This window comes from Lipophrys pholis, assembly GCF_963383615.2.
Source record: "Lipophrys pholis genome assembly, chromosome: 9".
NCBI lineage: Eukaryota > Metazoa > Chordata > Actinopteri > Blenniiformes > Blenniidae > Lipophrys > Lipophrys pholis.
The window spans coordinates 11,666,366-11,680,153 of record NC_137639.1 but is presented as its reverse complement, the minus strand read 5'-3'; the positions used below and the strand labels follow the sequence as shown (position 1 = coordinate 11,680,153).

The window sequence follows — 13,788 nt, the reverse complement described above, 5'->3', positions numbered from 1 at the left end:
TCACGCTAACCTGCTGACACAGTTTTAAACTGTGTACCGAGTTACAAAGGATACAGCCAGGGAAGGAAAACACTGACCTTTAAAATCTACAAAGTGCAGCAAAATTTAAGGTCAAAAGAAATTTGCAGTCCACGTGCTTCATTTGAAAGTTGCTATCGTCCATTGAAGTGGTCGGTGAGGTTGTATTTAATACTCCAATACTCAGGAATAAAAGACAGGAGTCTTGTAAGTTATAAAAAAAACATTTGGTGAGTTTGATGCTATAAAACAAACTGGTTTAGATGGATGAAGTAACGTCTCGTCCATCAGGCACTTTTAGCAGATGATACATCATCAGGATGACCGGAGATGGCCTGCACAGTCCAGCAAGGTCTTCATCGGTATGAATATTCAAGGTTGAGAGAGTGTGTGTGTGTGTGTGTGTGTGTGTGTGTGTGTGTGTGTGTGTGTGTGTGTGTGTGTGTGTGTGTGTGTGTCTGTGTGTGTGAATGTGACGGCATACTTTATGAGATCTCGACAAAGACAAATAGCGTTGGCCTGTTAACTTCTTAATCCATCAGCGTGGACATGAATGTATAAACTTCACAGTGGAACAACCATAAAAGTCAGATTACGCTCCAATTCTCTGAGAGCTTTTACAAGGAACAATAACCCTCTCTGGGCCAGCTGTCATTGTGAAAACAATATTTCACACTTCTGTACCTATAAAACACTCTTTATTAGATGGAAAGGCTGGGTGGGGTGGCAACATTTAAGGGGACACTGACAAGGAATTATCAGAAATATACAATAAATGGGAGTTTCAGGAGCAAATATTGCTGAATAGTCTTTAAACGGTATTTGCTCAGATATCAAAAAACAAAACAAAACAAACAAAACAGCACATGATCATGTCTACGTTTTTCTAAAGCTTTTTTTCCAACTGGCTTTGTTGTAAGAATAATCAAAATGATAAAATTAGTTTTAGTGCAACAACATTTCCAAACAGTACATGAAGATAAGGCCTGTTTTTTCTTCCCTATAGATCCCAGCAGCTGTTAATTATGCTCTGTTATAATGTGCAACAGATTACGTACAAATTTTACTTGTAGTGAGAGTTGGAGGGGATTAAATGCAGAATAAGTTGTGTAAGGGGGGGCAGGGGATCATCTCACATTCTGGGATCATCTGAGTTACAGCAATGTTTTCAAAGTTCCTCATGTCCTCAAATTAAGAGGCGTCATAACTGATATTTGATTTTTCGATCAAAGCTATTCTATACTGTGTACACAAATGAATCAGTTGTGCTCTCCTGTGGTGCTTTCATTTCCACCTACTGGAGTTGGAAAGGTCTAATCGACAGTCTCCTGACATCAACTCTAAAACATTTGTGTTAAAATGTGGCTGAAATCAGAATTTGTCTTCCATTATGAAAGTTTTTTTTTTTGTGGTTCACAGGCAGAAAGAACAAAAAACCCCAAACATTAGCAAGGGCCAGTACCATATATTGCAGCTTTCTAACGCAGTGTTTGCACTCTGTCTTTTGGCGAGGCGTTCAAGTGCAAGGTTGAGTATAGGTCACCAGTGTTTCTGAAGCCCTCAAAACCCACCAACTGCACTTATGCAAACGGAACAAAAAAATCATGAAAACAAGTGAAATTTTGTGTCTGATCATTCTTTTAAATTGCATCCTCCCTATGGGGACAAAATGTGCTTTCATTTCAAAACACACAATTTGATCACCTCTTTTCTACACTCTTCACGTCAGTCGGGTTCTAGTTCAGCTTTGTCTCATCTGGATGTTTTTCCAGAAGTGCACAGATGCTCTTTAACATGTTTCCTGGCTCACTTGAATCTGTGCATAATGGGTTTGAAAGAGAGTGTCGTCTGAGGACAAAACAGATTTACGTATGAAGCCATACAGTATAACGGTGTGAGCAGATAAATGTGCTGATCATTGTGTTTTTTCAGCAACTCCATTATTTTCAGTATTCCTCTGGCCACCTGTGCTGTGACTGGAAAACAAGTAGATAATGAGTAGCTACAGAGTAACAGGATTACTATGCAATGTGTCTTGTATATTGCAGTGTGTTGTACTTATAAATGAGGACGTCAAAGTCTTCCCTCTAGTTGGATAAAAGCTGAATGCAGTTTACCTCCCACGTTGTATCCCAGACAGGAGTTCTGGTCACAGTATCCAGGTGGGCCTGGTGGTCCCGAGCTTCCTGGATTCCCTGGTCTCCCTGCAGTACCTGCATTCCCGGGCCGACCGGGCGGGCCCTGGCTGCCCGTCCTGCCCTCGCCGGGAAGGCCTGGGGGGGGGGGGGGGGGGGGGGGGGCAGAAGACGAGTTAACGGTAGAACAGGGTCCAGGGCGCCGAGGCGGTCGACATGTTTGGGAACAATTGTGTCTGCGCGACACCTGATGAGAGCAGATAAAGCAGAGATTGACTGGAGGAAAATAAAGTGAAAACCTGCCATCCGGGGTACATCCTGTCAACACACTATCACCTCCTCAATCTGCTCTAAATCCTCCTCTGTGCTGCTGTAACAACATGGCATAAATAAATGAGAGGCTGCCGGGCGTCTGCGCTGCCTGTCACTTGTGGATAAGGGAGATGATGGTGGACGTCCTGAGGGCAGCAGCAGGAATAACACGGCTCTTTGCTCAAATGTAGCCGGAGGCTTCTCTTTGCTGTTTTCACAGGACAATCGGCTCCATCAGCAGCCAGCAGAAATGTGAAATCAATATTTTTCGGGGGGTTTCATTTACCAAGTGTTAATATTATCATCGCACATATACTCCGAAAGGCTGAAAAATATGGCGGACAAAGACAGAGAAGCCTTTTCTCAGTAAACACTTCCTTTTTCATCTACTGAGGTTTCTGTTTTTATTCTTTTTTTTTTCTTCTTCAATACTGCTATATGATCATAAGAAAGTTTCCAGGGAGTTTTGTCAGCTTGTTCTGAGTATTGATTGCAGTAAACAGAAAAATCCCAGCACTGACATATTTTCATAACACAAACCTCAGATTCCACACAGCACAGAGAGAAATCAATACTGGGAATTATATTCACGGTCCAAACTGTCTGCTTGCTGTTTTCAGGCCGAGACTCAACAGAGAGAGTGAAGCAAATCCAAAACGCATTAAGACTGTGCAAAACACAAGGAACAACATCTCGCATACTCAAGCTGAAGCTTGAAAACTTTAAAAACTAATGCCCAGGGGCACAATAAAACAAAGTTATCCTATTTGGACCTTTGGACCAAGGAATTATTTGAGATATCATTAAGCATATGGAATGTCAGACTCCTTTTAGTTCAACAACGACTCCAAACACATGTTTTTGTGCAATAGCCAAGATAGCAATAAGCCATTTTTTAAACACCGTCTATTGATGCAAAAATACAATGACATATTGAACAAGTTCTCCAGTTCTGGCTTGTATTTTCTTTCAAACTCCATTATATTCAAAATTGTAACAGATTACTTGTGTTTGAGTTTCATTTAGCCGCCGAAATCTGCCAAAAAGGTCTGAAGACCTCCCTGCTACAGTGTTTCTCTCCAAGCTAATGTTGGCGAAGCCTTATAATTCATCAGGGAACAGGATTTCTGCAGGCTGCAGACTTGCTTGTTTGCACAAGTCCACCCTTATAGGATTTCTCTGCTACTTGGTAACCCATAAGATTGTTGGCGTCACTGCGGAAGCTGATCTCCCCGTGTTGCGTTTGGTCTGCAACAGTTACAAAGGCAGCACCATCCACAGAGGACAGCTGAGGGACACCAGTTAGGTCTGTTGAAAACTTTACTTTGCACAGTCATCTCATGAAATAGACCCTCTGGTGAGCCTGTTTTGGCCTACAGGCCGTCTTTTTCACCGCCCCTGTTCCTCCAGTGTTAACGTTAGTGTAAAACATCCTTATTTGCCATTTAGATATATTGTCAGAAAACGTACGACTCACTTAAATCACATTTTTCACTCTCTAGTTGAGACATTTTCTAAATTGGGTAAATATTAGAAGCACCATTTTCTTACTATTTATAATATTTTGGCTATTTTTCAAAAAATCTGCCGAAATATTAGTCCGATATTTATTGAAAAACTTGCATTAGTATATAGAATGTGGAGTAGCTCCTATGTCAATGTTTAGAATAGTTTCATTAGGCTTTATATTATTTTCAGCGAGGTTTTAGTTTAGTTACAAGGCACTGAATATGATCACTCGCCCATTAAAGGGTTACAAAGAATAACCGTTTAAAGTTGAAAGGAGAAAATTCCTTTAGGATTTTGTACATGCATGATATTTACCAGGCGGTCCGGGCGGTCCTCGAGGTCCTTGACTTCCAACCCCTGGACTCCCTCTTTCTCCTTTCTCTCCAGAAAGACCTGGAAACACACACACAGGTCAACACAAAGACACAGTCGAAAACATTGAGTCACGTTTATACTCTTTCGTGGCCACATAGCTCTCTGAGGGATTAAAATCAGTCCGGAGGCACTAAAACATGACTTAAAGTTATAATCTCACAGATTTCCAATAGAATACACGTCTGTTAAGTCATTATCTTTTGCCAGATGAGGTAACACGACGGTTGTAAAGCCTGTGACTCACAGATGGATGCCTTAGTGTTTTATTATATAATGAACAAACTGGGTGTAAATTGGACTTTGGCAATATTACTGAATATGGCAGCATTACTGGAAATACATAAAGTGTGCACAGTTACTGAGGAGACTTCCATCACCGGGCAGCGGTCGTTCTGCCAGATGGGAGGGCGGGGCTAACGGGCAGGCTCGCCAGAGGACTGACGTCAAAACAACACAGTGAAGTGGGAAAGCGAAAAAGAGGACATCTTCAGGATGTCAGATTTGAATTCTCTGAACTCATGAAGTACTCATACTGCTCCAGTTTATCATTTTTAGTCCACATCAGCAACGTTTTCCTGAAATTAGCCTTGTTTTGTTGAGATGGCGCAAAAATTGAGAAATACAGACAAACTGAACTATCATGAGGGATGGATCCCATTAAAACTTTCAGTAGGCCAATTAAAAATGGACATGTTGTTGCACTATAGACACTTCTGGTATAAAAGTGTACCACCAAACAGTTGGTGTAGTGGTGAAAAAGTCTTGCTTCATATATTCATTTCTGTCTGGAGTCTGCATTTGTTCCTTGTGCATGTACTCATTTTCACTGGGTCGGCTGGATGGACACTAAAACTGCTTGTGTGCTGGTGTGGTGGATGTTTTCTCTGGTTTTATCTGGTAGTGTTGTTAGTGACATTTGAGGAATCTATGTATGTTTTGCTCATAATAACAGAGATGTTGGCTCCGTTGGTGCACAATCAACGAACTGGCTATTGTGAAGAAGACATGATGAAAACTCTTTGCACACACACTGCCCTATTACAATATTTACATAATCGGCTTGTTGTGGTCAAGTGAGCTGTATCCACCTGTCAGCATCAGTCTGAGGGGGATTAGGAATTTATGGGACGTGTAAAAGAAGTGAGCGCCTCAAACGGGTGTCTGCGTGGGAGGTCAGGAGAGCAGTGGAGTTTGTGTACGGATGTTCAGAAATTCAAATCGCAATGCTATTGGTCCCTTAGCCACAGCAGCTCCAGCATGCTCAATCAAATGTAGTGAAATGAAGGGTAATTATGAATAGGATGTGGAAATGCAGAGAGATAATCTTCCCAATGAAATCAATGAAGTAAGAGGAGTGGGGCTATTCCAGTGAAGTGGCAACATTTACTCCAGATTTACATGAACTCCACTACAAAACAGAGAAAAATATTTCCAATTTACATTTATAATCACACATTAAATAAAAAAAAATGAATTTTGTACGTTTTAAATGCTATTTCCATTTTTATCTCAAGCCCAATCTTCCAGAAATCTTCAAAAAGCCCAATGAAAGTTCAGAATATAAATACAGTTTTCTTATATTTTAGTCCAATAAAATCCTTGTGTTCTCTCAAGTGTTTTTTTTTTCTTCTTAATAATCTGGGGTGAAACCAACTCCTATCACACCACCTCTATCTCAACCAGCTTGGACAGCAGACACTGCTGCATGTGAAGAGATGCATTAGTGTCAATCTGCTGTAAAATGTAATAAACAATGATGTCAGTCACTTTTCTGCAGCAGTTTTTTTTTAACTCTTACTTTCGATACTTAAGTTAGTCTTTTTTTGGGGGGGGGGTGCACCTGTGTATTTTTATCTTTCCAGTATATCTGTGTTTCTTTATTTCCTCCGGGGTTTTTTCTTTCTAATTTCAGCATCGGTAATACAGTATATTGAAAATGTCTGCAGAAAGTGTGCTGGATGTGTCACGCGTCAATGATCAGCCTAATAAAACGTATGATAAACCCAAAGTGCTGCAGCTGTCTGAATGACCTAACGGAATATTTCTTGTACGCTCCAATATTAGAAAGCCACATAAAAGTGTGATTCGCGGATTTTCTGTGCTGCTGCTTTTATGATCATCTAATCAATTGCGTCGGTAAGAAAGAAGTAAACACAACCAAGCTGAGGAGAAAACATTTTATGCTACCTCAAATAAAAATTCACACGGCCTCGTCTCAATAGTGCGTCTATGCTTTCAGTGCGCTGACTCGCTGTTACTCCATCCCGGGCAATGTTTTATGTAGAATCTGTTTTGTTAATTTTACTTACAAATAAACTCATAAATCTGAATCCGAGAACGGCTTTGGTCTGGTCTCTGGCTGCTCGGCACGAACCATCATTTCTCAAGTAAGACATACATCTTTTAATATTTGGCTTACTCCAGTTTCACTTCAGCCAATAAAGCAGTAAATTAGTTTGTATGTGCAAGTGGTGGACCCACGGCTACAGATCATAAATGTCACTGAGATTCTCCCAAATGACATTAATGGTCTGTCGCCACAAAGGTTTGAACCACAGAAGAGGACGTAACCATGCTGGACGCTTCCTGACACAAGTTTTGACCGTTCTCAGCTTTCCTGTGTGTGTGTGTGCGTGTGTGTGTGTGTGTGTGTGTGTGTGTGTGTGTGTGTGTGTGTGTGTGTGTGTGAGTGTGTGTGTGTGTGTGTGTGTGTGTGTGCGTGTTTTAGTGATGAAGACGGAGCCTCATAAAGCCTGTTTCTCCTCCGAGGGCTCATGGCAGGAGAATGACCTCATGGATATTGGCGTTACTGTTTTCTGGCCGGGACTGAACCACGTGGCGGCTCTGACCCGACGGAGAGTCAGTCTGCAGAGTGGAAGGGCAGGCCGGAGCGCAAAATACAGCAAACAAACGATCTCGTTCAAATTTCAATGGGAGCGAGGCACAATTTGTTGTTACTGTTATTCACGACGTGGAAACTGCCCAATGCAAGTGTAGTTTGACAACAACACTCAATGTTTCGTGTGCCTCAGTTTTATAAGATCAAATCAACATGAGCTTTTTTATTCGTGGAGGTTTGGAGGTCATGATTTTCTTTGTCTCGGGAGAAATTTGCTGCAAAAGCCAAGACAGAAACAAGAATAACTTTTTGTCTTTTCTTTAGTGAATGAACTTTCTGTGGTATATAAATCAGATTTCACATATTTAATATTGTTTGGATTTCTTTTGAAAATTACTATTTTTGTGAAATGCTTGGATATCATGTTGATCAACTGAAGAGATGTTTAAAAAACCTCAGCAGTACTGAACTGATTATATTTCACAGATATTTTTCAGTTATTGTTCGAACATCTAAACATTTAGTTTGTTGCAAATTTTTGTTTTGGGTTTTGTAGTTGTGGTTTTTTTACACAATATTGTGATTTAGTTTGTAACATTTTTTTTCTTGAAAACTGTCAAATATTTTGACTGAAGGGTATTTTTTAAACCACTACCTCCCAAGAAAAATCTCATATGACTGGCACATTACAATAAGGATTCAGTATTCATTTAACACAGTATTTTTGTGTTCCGTTTACTTGCTAATTACTGTAATCACAAATTTGTATATGAACTGAATAGGTTCCACTATTAGTTATTTCCTTATGTGTATTGTCCTTATGTACTACATAGATTGCACATCTGTGTATTTATAATTCTATTCTAGCAATAATCCAAAGACGAGCAGCAGACTACACAGGTCTGATTCCACACTGCCAGGATTTAATTTACCTTCCCTGACTGTTCATCTGTTGCTTCCTAAAAAGAAAGTCCCTGGTTCGAGGCCGTTCTGTGTGGCGTTTGCATGTTATCCCCGTGCTTGTGTGGGCTTCTGACCAAAGTCCAAATCCAGGAATTGTAGGTCTGTGATTCCATGTGACTGAATGTCTTTCTGCCTTACGATGGACCGGAGAGCTGTGATGTGCCCTGCTCGTCAGCTGGGATCAGCTTCAACCCCGCTCAGTTTAATAAAGCAGTATGGAAGATGGATGAGTGGATCCTACTTATTAGTCTCAACCAACAAAGTCTCAAGTAACATTTCAGATAGTCATTTCAAGAATGTTCTCTGGCACTGCAAAAACTTTCCTGTCAATCGGGAAAGAAAACAGAAAACGTCCATCTTAAAAAAAGTCAACAAAACCAAACAAACCACTTTGTGCACTCACTGTTTTATGGAAGGACAGCCTGTGTATTATATTCTCCCTCTATTTCATTAGTCACCCTTTCTGAAAATGTAATGCCGACCATAATGAAGTCCTTCTTATAAATACTGTAATGTTTCGCTCTTTGTGACGCTCCCACACAATGAAACACTAATAATGGACTGACAGAACACAACAAAGAAAAATAGAAATCCGGGTTTAGACATTATTAAATGTAAATTTCTCATGCTGCCATCTGCATGTAAAAATGTATTATGAAGTCTACAAACAAGCTGGTTTTTACTTTTATACGTTCCTGCCTCACCTCTCTCTCCCGGCTGGCCGTTCTGGCCGTTAGTACCAGGGAAGCCTGGCCTGCCAGGGGGGCCTTGCTCTCCCTGGGGACCCGGGGAGCCCCTTCTGCCCGGCTCTCCGGGCGGTCCGGGGACCGTCCGCACTGACACCTCCGACTGGACGGGGATCTGGTTCAGGATGGAGTTATAGCGAGACAAATGGCCTGTAAGAGATGGAGGAAGACAAGATTTTCATATTTGAAGGCAAATTAAAAGAAGACAAGAAAGTCAAGCCCGAAAAGGTCAGAAGGAACTTTTTCAGCAGAGGAACTGAGTCTGCATGTTGATGTGTAAATGCCACTGATTACTTACTCTGGATGAGCTGCTCGCACACTTGCCGTGCGATAGCTCTCACAGCAGCTTGAGACTGCACGTCGCCCTGCAGAACAAACACAGAGCTCTAAAGGGTTGATATTCCTCTTTGCACACTGACACCATGTTTCCATTTGAGGAAACACGGCAGCAAAAACTTCCAGACCGGTCGGTGGTTGATGAACTGGTAGGCGTGTGTTTTGCGGATGTTTAATAAGTAAACCCAACCTCAATTCCACAGTGGACGTTTTATATTAGCAATAAGAAATAGAAAACACAAGACAGCAACATAGAATTAAAAATTAAAAAAAAAAAAATCTCAAAATGAAATGTTGGTGTGTTTTTTATTGCGAGGAAGATCTTAATCATCAGTTATGTTCATTGCTTCACTCACTAAAACAATATTTGGACTAAAGCCTGGATCTTCTCAATGTTTGCCCTCAACAGGTCTTGACCCTCATATCTCTGATTTATCAAAGTGGTGAAGCCAGATGCTGGCAGACACACACGCTCTCATCTACGTAGAAATGCAAAAGCCTTCAAAATAAACTGGGTAGTTTTGCAAGTCTGGTCTTGATCGTATTAAGTGTTTCATTATGGTTTTCTTTGACATGTGAAAATATAATGCAAAGCTTCGGCTCTCTCCAAAGTGGCTCTCAGACTCCAGGTTGAGAGACGCTGATCTCCAGCAGACGTTCTACATTGTGGGATGTTCAAGTCCCTTTGTGCGACTTTCAAACCAGAAAATCAGTGTGCAAAGTGCAGGGGAGTAAGATAATTATTCCCATCATTTTAATCTTAAGGTGCCATCTCTTTTTTCTATTGTGCCTCACCTGCACATGTTTAACCACGACAGACTAAAACAGCACATTTGCTTTTGAGACGGGGGCAAAGTGTTGCCTTCTTAAAATTGGGTCCTGACTTTAAAAAATCCTCCTAAATAGAATTCTTTCCACTTTGTAACCCCAAGGTTTAAGTGTTACGACTACTTCTCAGCTTAGTTTCAAAAAATCTTATGTGGCTCTGGTAATACTTTCCAAAGTTGGAAAAACATAACCCCTGATCATATTGAATAGAAAAATGCTATTGATTCACAATATGGGGAATGTAGGAGCCAGTGGTTTTGGAGCTCAGCCCACATAAGAAACTAGTCAGCTGATCTGAGCCTCCGTTCCTTTGAATTCATCTTTCACGAATCCTCCTTGAACAAAAAAAAAACCAGTACTAAATCACTGGAATACCTCCTAAAATAACAGTCTCATAAAAAGACCTCAATAGTTATGTGTGACTTGAGTTGAAGACTCTAATAAAAATAATATATGATGATGTTCAAAAGAACAAATGTTTGAATAAAGCGACCTGTTTCATCAGCCTCCTCTTCTGCTTTGTGATCATCATCATCATCTCGCACTCATTTGATGTGACATGTATTACAGTGCATGCAGCAGAAATATATGAAGAGAAAAAGCTTCACATTCAACGCTTAGTTTTTTTTCTGCTGCTCACTGAAGTTATTACTGCATGAATCACTGTGGGACTGACACGACTTCCAGGGCAGGCGCACACTACAAGATACTAATCAGATTCTAACTGCTTTAATTCACAGCTGGGCCCCCACACTTAAATATATAACACTGAGGAGAAAATCCACTCATGTATTTCTTATTTTTTTTGTTCCCAGACACTTTCATGTGGAGTCCTGTGCTAAAATTAACTGCAGCAAGGTACAAACGTCCCCAACAGTTGATAAAATGGAGCAGAAGCAGAAATTACAAGTTCAATTCAAGCCGGCGAGTTGCGTGTCTCTCAAGCCCTCGGCACTGATGGCCTCGCTGCTGTGTCAGCAAAAAACACAGGCCCTGCTCTGCTGTGAATTTTAACCACGAACACTGATTTGATTTGGTGTGCCTTAAACGAGGTTGAGGCGGTGAAAGTAAAATAAAGTGAAAGCTTGTGCAAAAAAGAAGCGGGGAAACGGTGACTATGTACTGCACTATAATGCAATTTCTACGAAACAAGGGTGTGAAGTCTCAGTGAGTCATTGTCAGAGCTTTACTTCAGCAGAATAACTATATTTTCACTGCAAAACGGAGCCATAAAACTTGATTTCCTCCAAACGTTGGCCAAAGTGGAATGACTTACTCTTTCTCCCTTATCGCCTTTGGTGCCAGCGGGACCCTGAAACATAAAAGCACAAGAGGAGAATAAACAGTCAACTATGGCCTCACAAAAATCCGCGCTCATCTGGTTTATTTCTCCCTTTCACGTTACTCTCTATCTCTTCATCTTTTTGCTGCACTAATTTAAAAGTGATCCATCCAACTCAATACCTCTTTATCCACCCTGGGGCTGCAGCATCAGCTAACTTCACTACTCCATCAAGCGCGCACGCACGCACGCACACACACACACACGCACGCACACACACACACCGATGAGTAATTTAGAGTCACCAATTAACCTCGACCGCACAGCCCTTGTCTGACAGCCCAAGTAAATAAGTACAGACTGTATGACATAGTGCTTCCTGTTTAAAACATAATGCACATGCACAAGCCTGAAAACAGACATTTAGAAAAATGACATCTGTGTCTTGGATAGGTTTCCATTCGGCTTTTGTCAAACACTGAGATGCATATGTGACTGTTAGAGCACACAAACTTAGAAAAACCTGTGAATGGTAGTGTAACACAGTAAAAGACAAAGTTCCTGGATGCAGAACCAGGTCCTGATACGATAAATATCTATTTGATTCTGTTACAGCTTTTGAATAAAGGCTTGTTTATCTTGGGAAGGGGGATATGCCCTTGACCACCGACTGCCTGGCCTGGTTTGTGCATGTGGGTGAGTTGGAGGGTGCAGGATTCAGATATCTAATGCATATTACATCACAGATGGTAGAAAGGCTTTGCCAGCATTCGACACAGGCTCTGATTTGCAGCGCAGGACGCAACAGTAAAAGTCTCGTACTGGACCTCTTCTGCGAATCATTCTGGATATTGTGAGCCTTTGTTGGCATATAAATGTCTCCTGTCTTATCAGAGTGACTCAGAAGAGCCAAGTCAAACTCTCCCGGAGCCAAAGAGGGAAAGAAAGACAATAGTCTCTCCTCTATAAACCTAAATTCTTTTATGATTTCAATCAAAATGTTCTTCCCGTTATATAGGCTATGTCCAAGGAGATTTCTCAAGTCAAGTCAGTTTTGCATTTCATCTGCAGAGTGAAATAAGCATGAGCTAAACGGATGTGGACTGATAAAACAGTCACAAGGAGTGTGTTTTTCTTTTTCCTGTCACAACTGGCAAACACCAGACGTCTCTCAACCAAAACAAGCTCAATAAATTAAGAAAACCTCAGGTGGTGGAGTACCTGGAAACCACATTTAGAAACAGCATCTGGTCCAGGTGGGACACTCATGGTCTCACAGTCACACACTGAGGACATCGCGGAGCATCAGAACAACTCCACATGATGAGCCTCCTGGCTTCTATGTGAACGTAAAAAATCTACAGGCCAAATTTATATTTCATGTGTACTTCTCTGCTCGTTGCAAAAGCTAAAGAAGGAACTTCTGTGTGTACTGAACCTGATAAATAGGGCATAACATTTTCCAGATGCATCATTTAATTCCCAAAACAGAACAATGTGGGTTTAACGTTACATGATCAGGTTAAGATTTTTTTGCAGTGAATGCATCTTTATACTCTGCCTCCCTCCATTTGGATGAATCCACTATCACTCAAGTATCCATTTCCCCTAAACTAGTAGGACTCACTACTTTCTTTAGGTCAGCAATGCCACAATGAAGGAAAATGCCAACCATCCCTCCAGGCAGTTATTTCAGATAAAAACAACTTTGTTTAAGAAGAAAGAAAAAAAAGTCTCTTGGCGCAGTGGCTGAGGGTTGCAGGTGGCAGAACAGGGTCTGAATTACTAAATAAATGGTGCACTCAAATAAGAAACTGAATATCCAAGAAGTTAAATACGAGGCTAAGCTATTTACTGTCTTTTGTTTATGTATTGGGGGCATGTACACACATTTCACAAGGGTGTTTTTGCTCTTTTGCACCTCAGAGACGAGGCAGATGTGGTTTCTTACTGCGTTTTGTGTATATTTGTGTGCGTTAGGCAGAGAGCAAGTGATTTATAGCTCCGCTCTCCGAGCCAAGCTCGCTGCTGGCCTGCAGGACTGACCCGAGACGAGATTAGCTGTCACCACCATTCCAGTATCATCCGTTCCTGTTAGCATTACACAAAAGTTTGGATCCCAGTGTTTGGATGTTCAGCATTGCTGTCTGGATCTGTGTTTGTGTCACTCGCACAAATTTTGCTGCTGCTGAAAGTCTGAACAAAATGTGACCCGCGTGGCTTTGGAATTGAAGCTGAACCATAATGGGATTTTCATCTGTTATTCTGAACGCACCTCGTGATGTAAGTGTAACAGGATTTGCCTTCTGGATAATCTCACGCAAATCTGCTTTATTACTGTGGCAATACATGACCAAATGACATAATAGTTAATATAATCTCTGTCCAACACTAATTGGCTGCTTCTAATTCAGGGAAAAAAGAGTAAAAGAAAAAACTAAATCA

The 13,788-nt window shown here is 41.1% G+C and overlaps 1 protein-coding gene across 1 annotated transcript in view; it reads right to left on the bottom strand.

Moving 5' to 3' along the window:
* col14a1a (collagen, type XIV, alpha 1a) overlaps positions 1 to 13,788 on the bottom strand; it is a 147,384-nt gene that overhangs the window by 4,214 nt on the left and 129,382 nt on the right. Inside the window, exons 43-47 of the mRNA XM_080470929.1 lie at positions 11,338 to 11,373; positions 9,196 to 9,262; positions 8,856 to 9,047; positions 4,290 to 4,367; positions 2,136 to 2,291 (exon numbers count right to left, since the gene is read on the bottom strand). Of these exons, the coding sequence (XP_080327055.1) occupies positions 2,136 to 2,291; positions 4,290 to 4,367; positions 8,856 to 9,047; positions 9,196 to 9,262; positions 11,338 to 11,373 (529 nt within the window). The remainder of the gene's footprint in view (positions 1 to 2,135; positions 2,292 to 4,289; positions 4,368 to 8,855; positions 9,048 to 9,195; positions 9,263 to 11,337; positions 11,374 to 13,788) is intronic.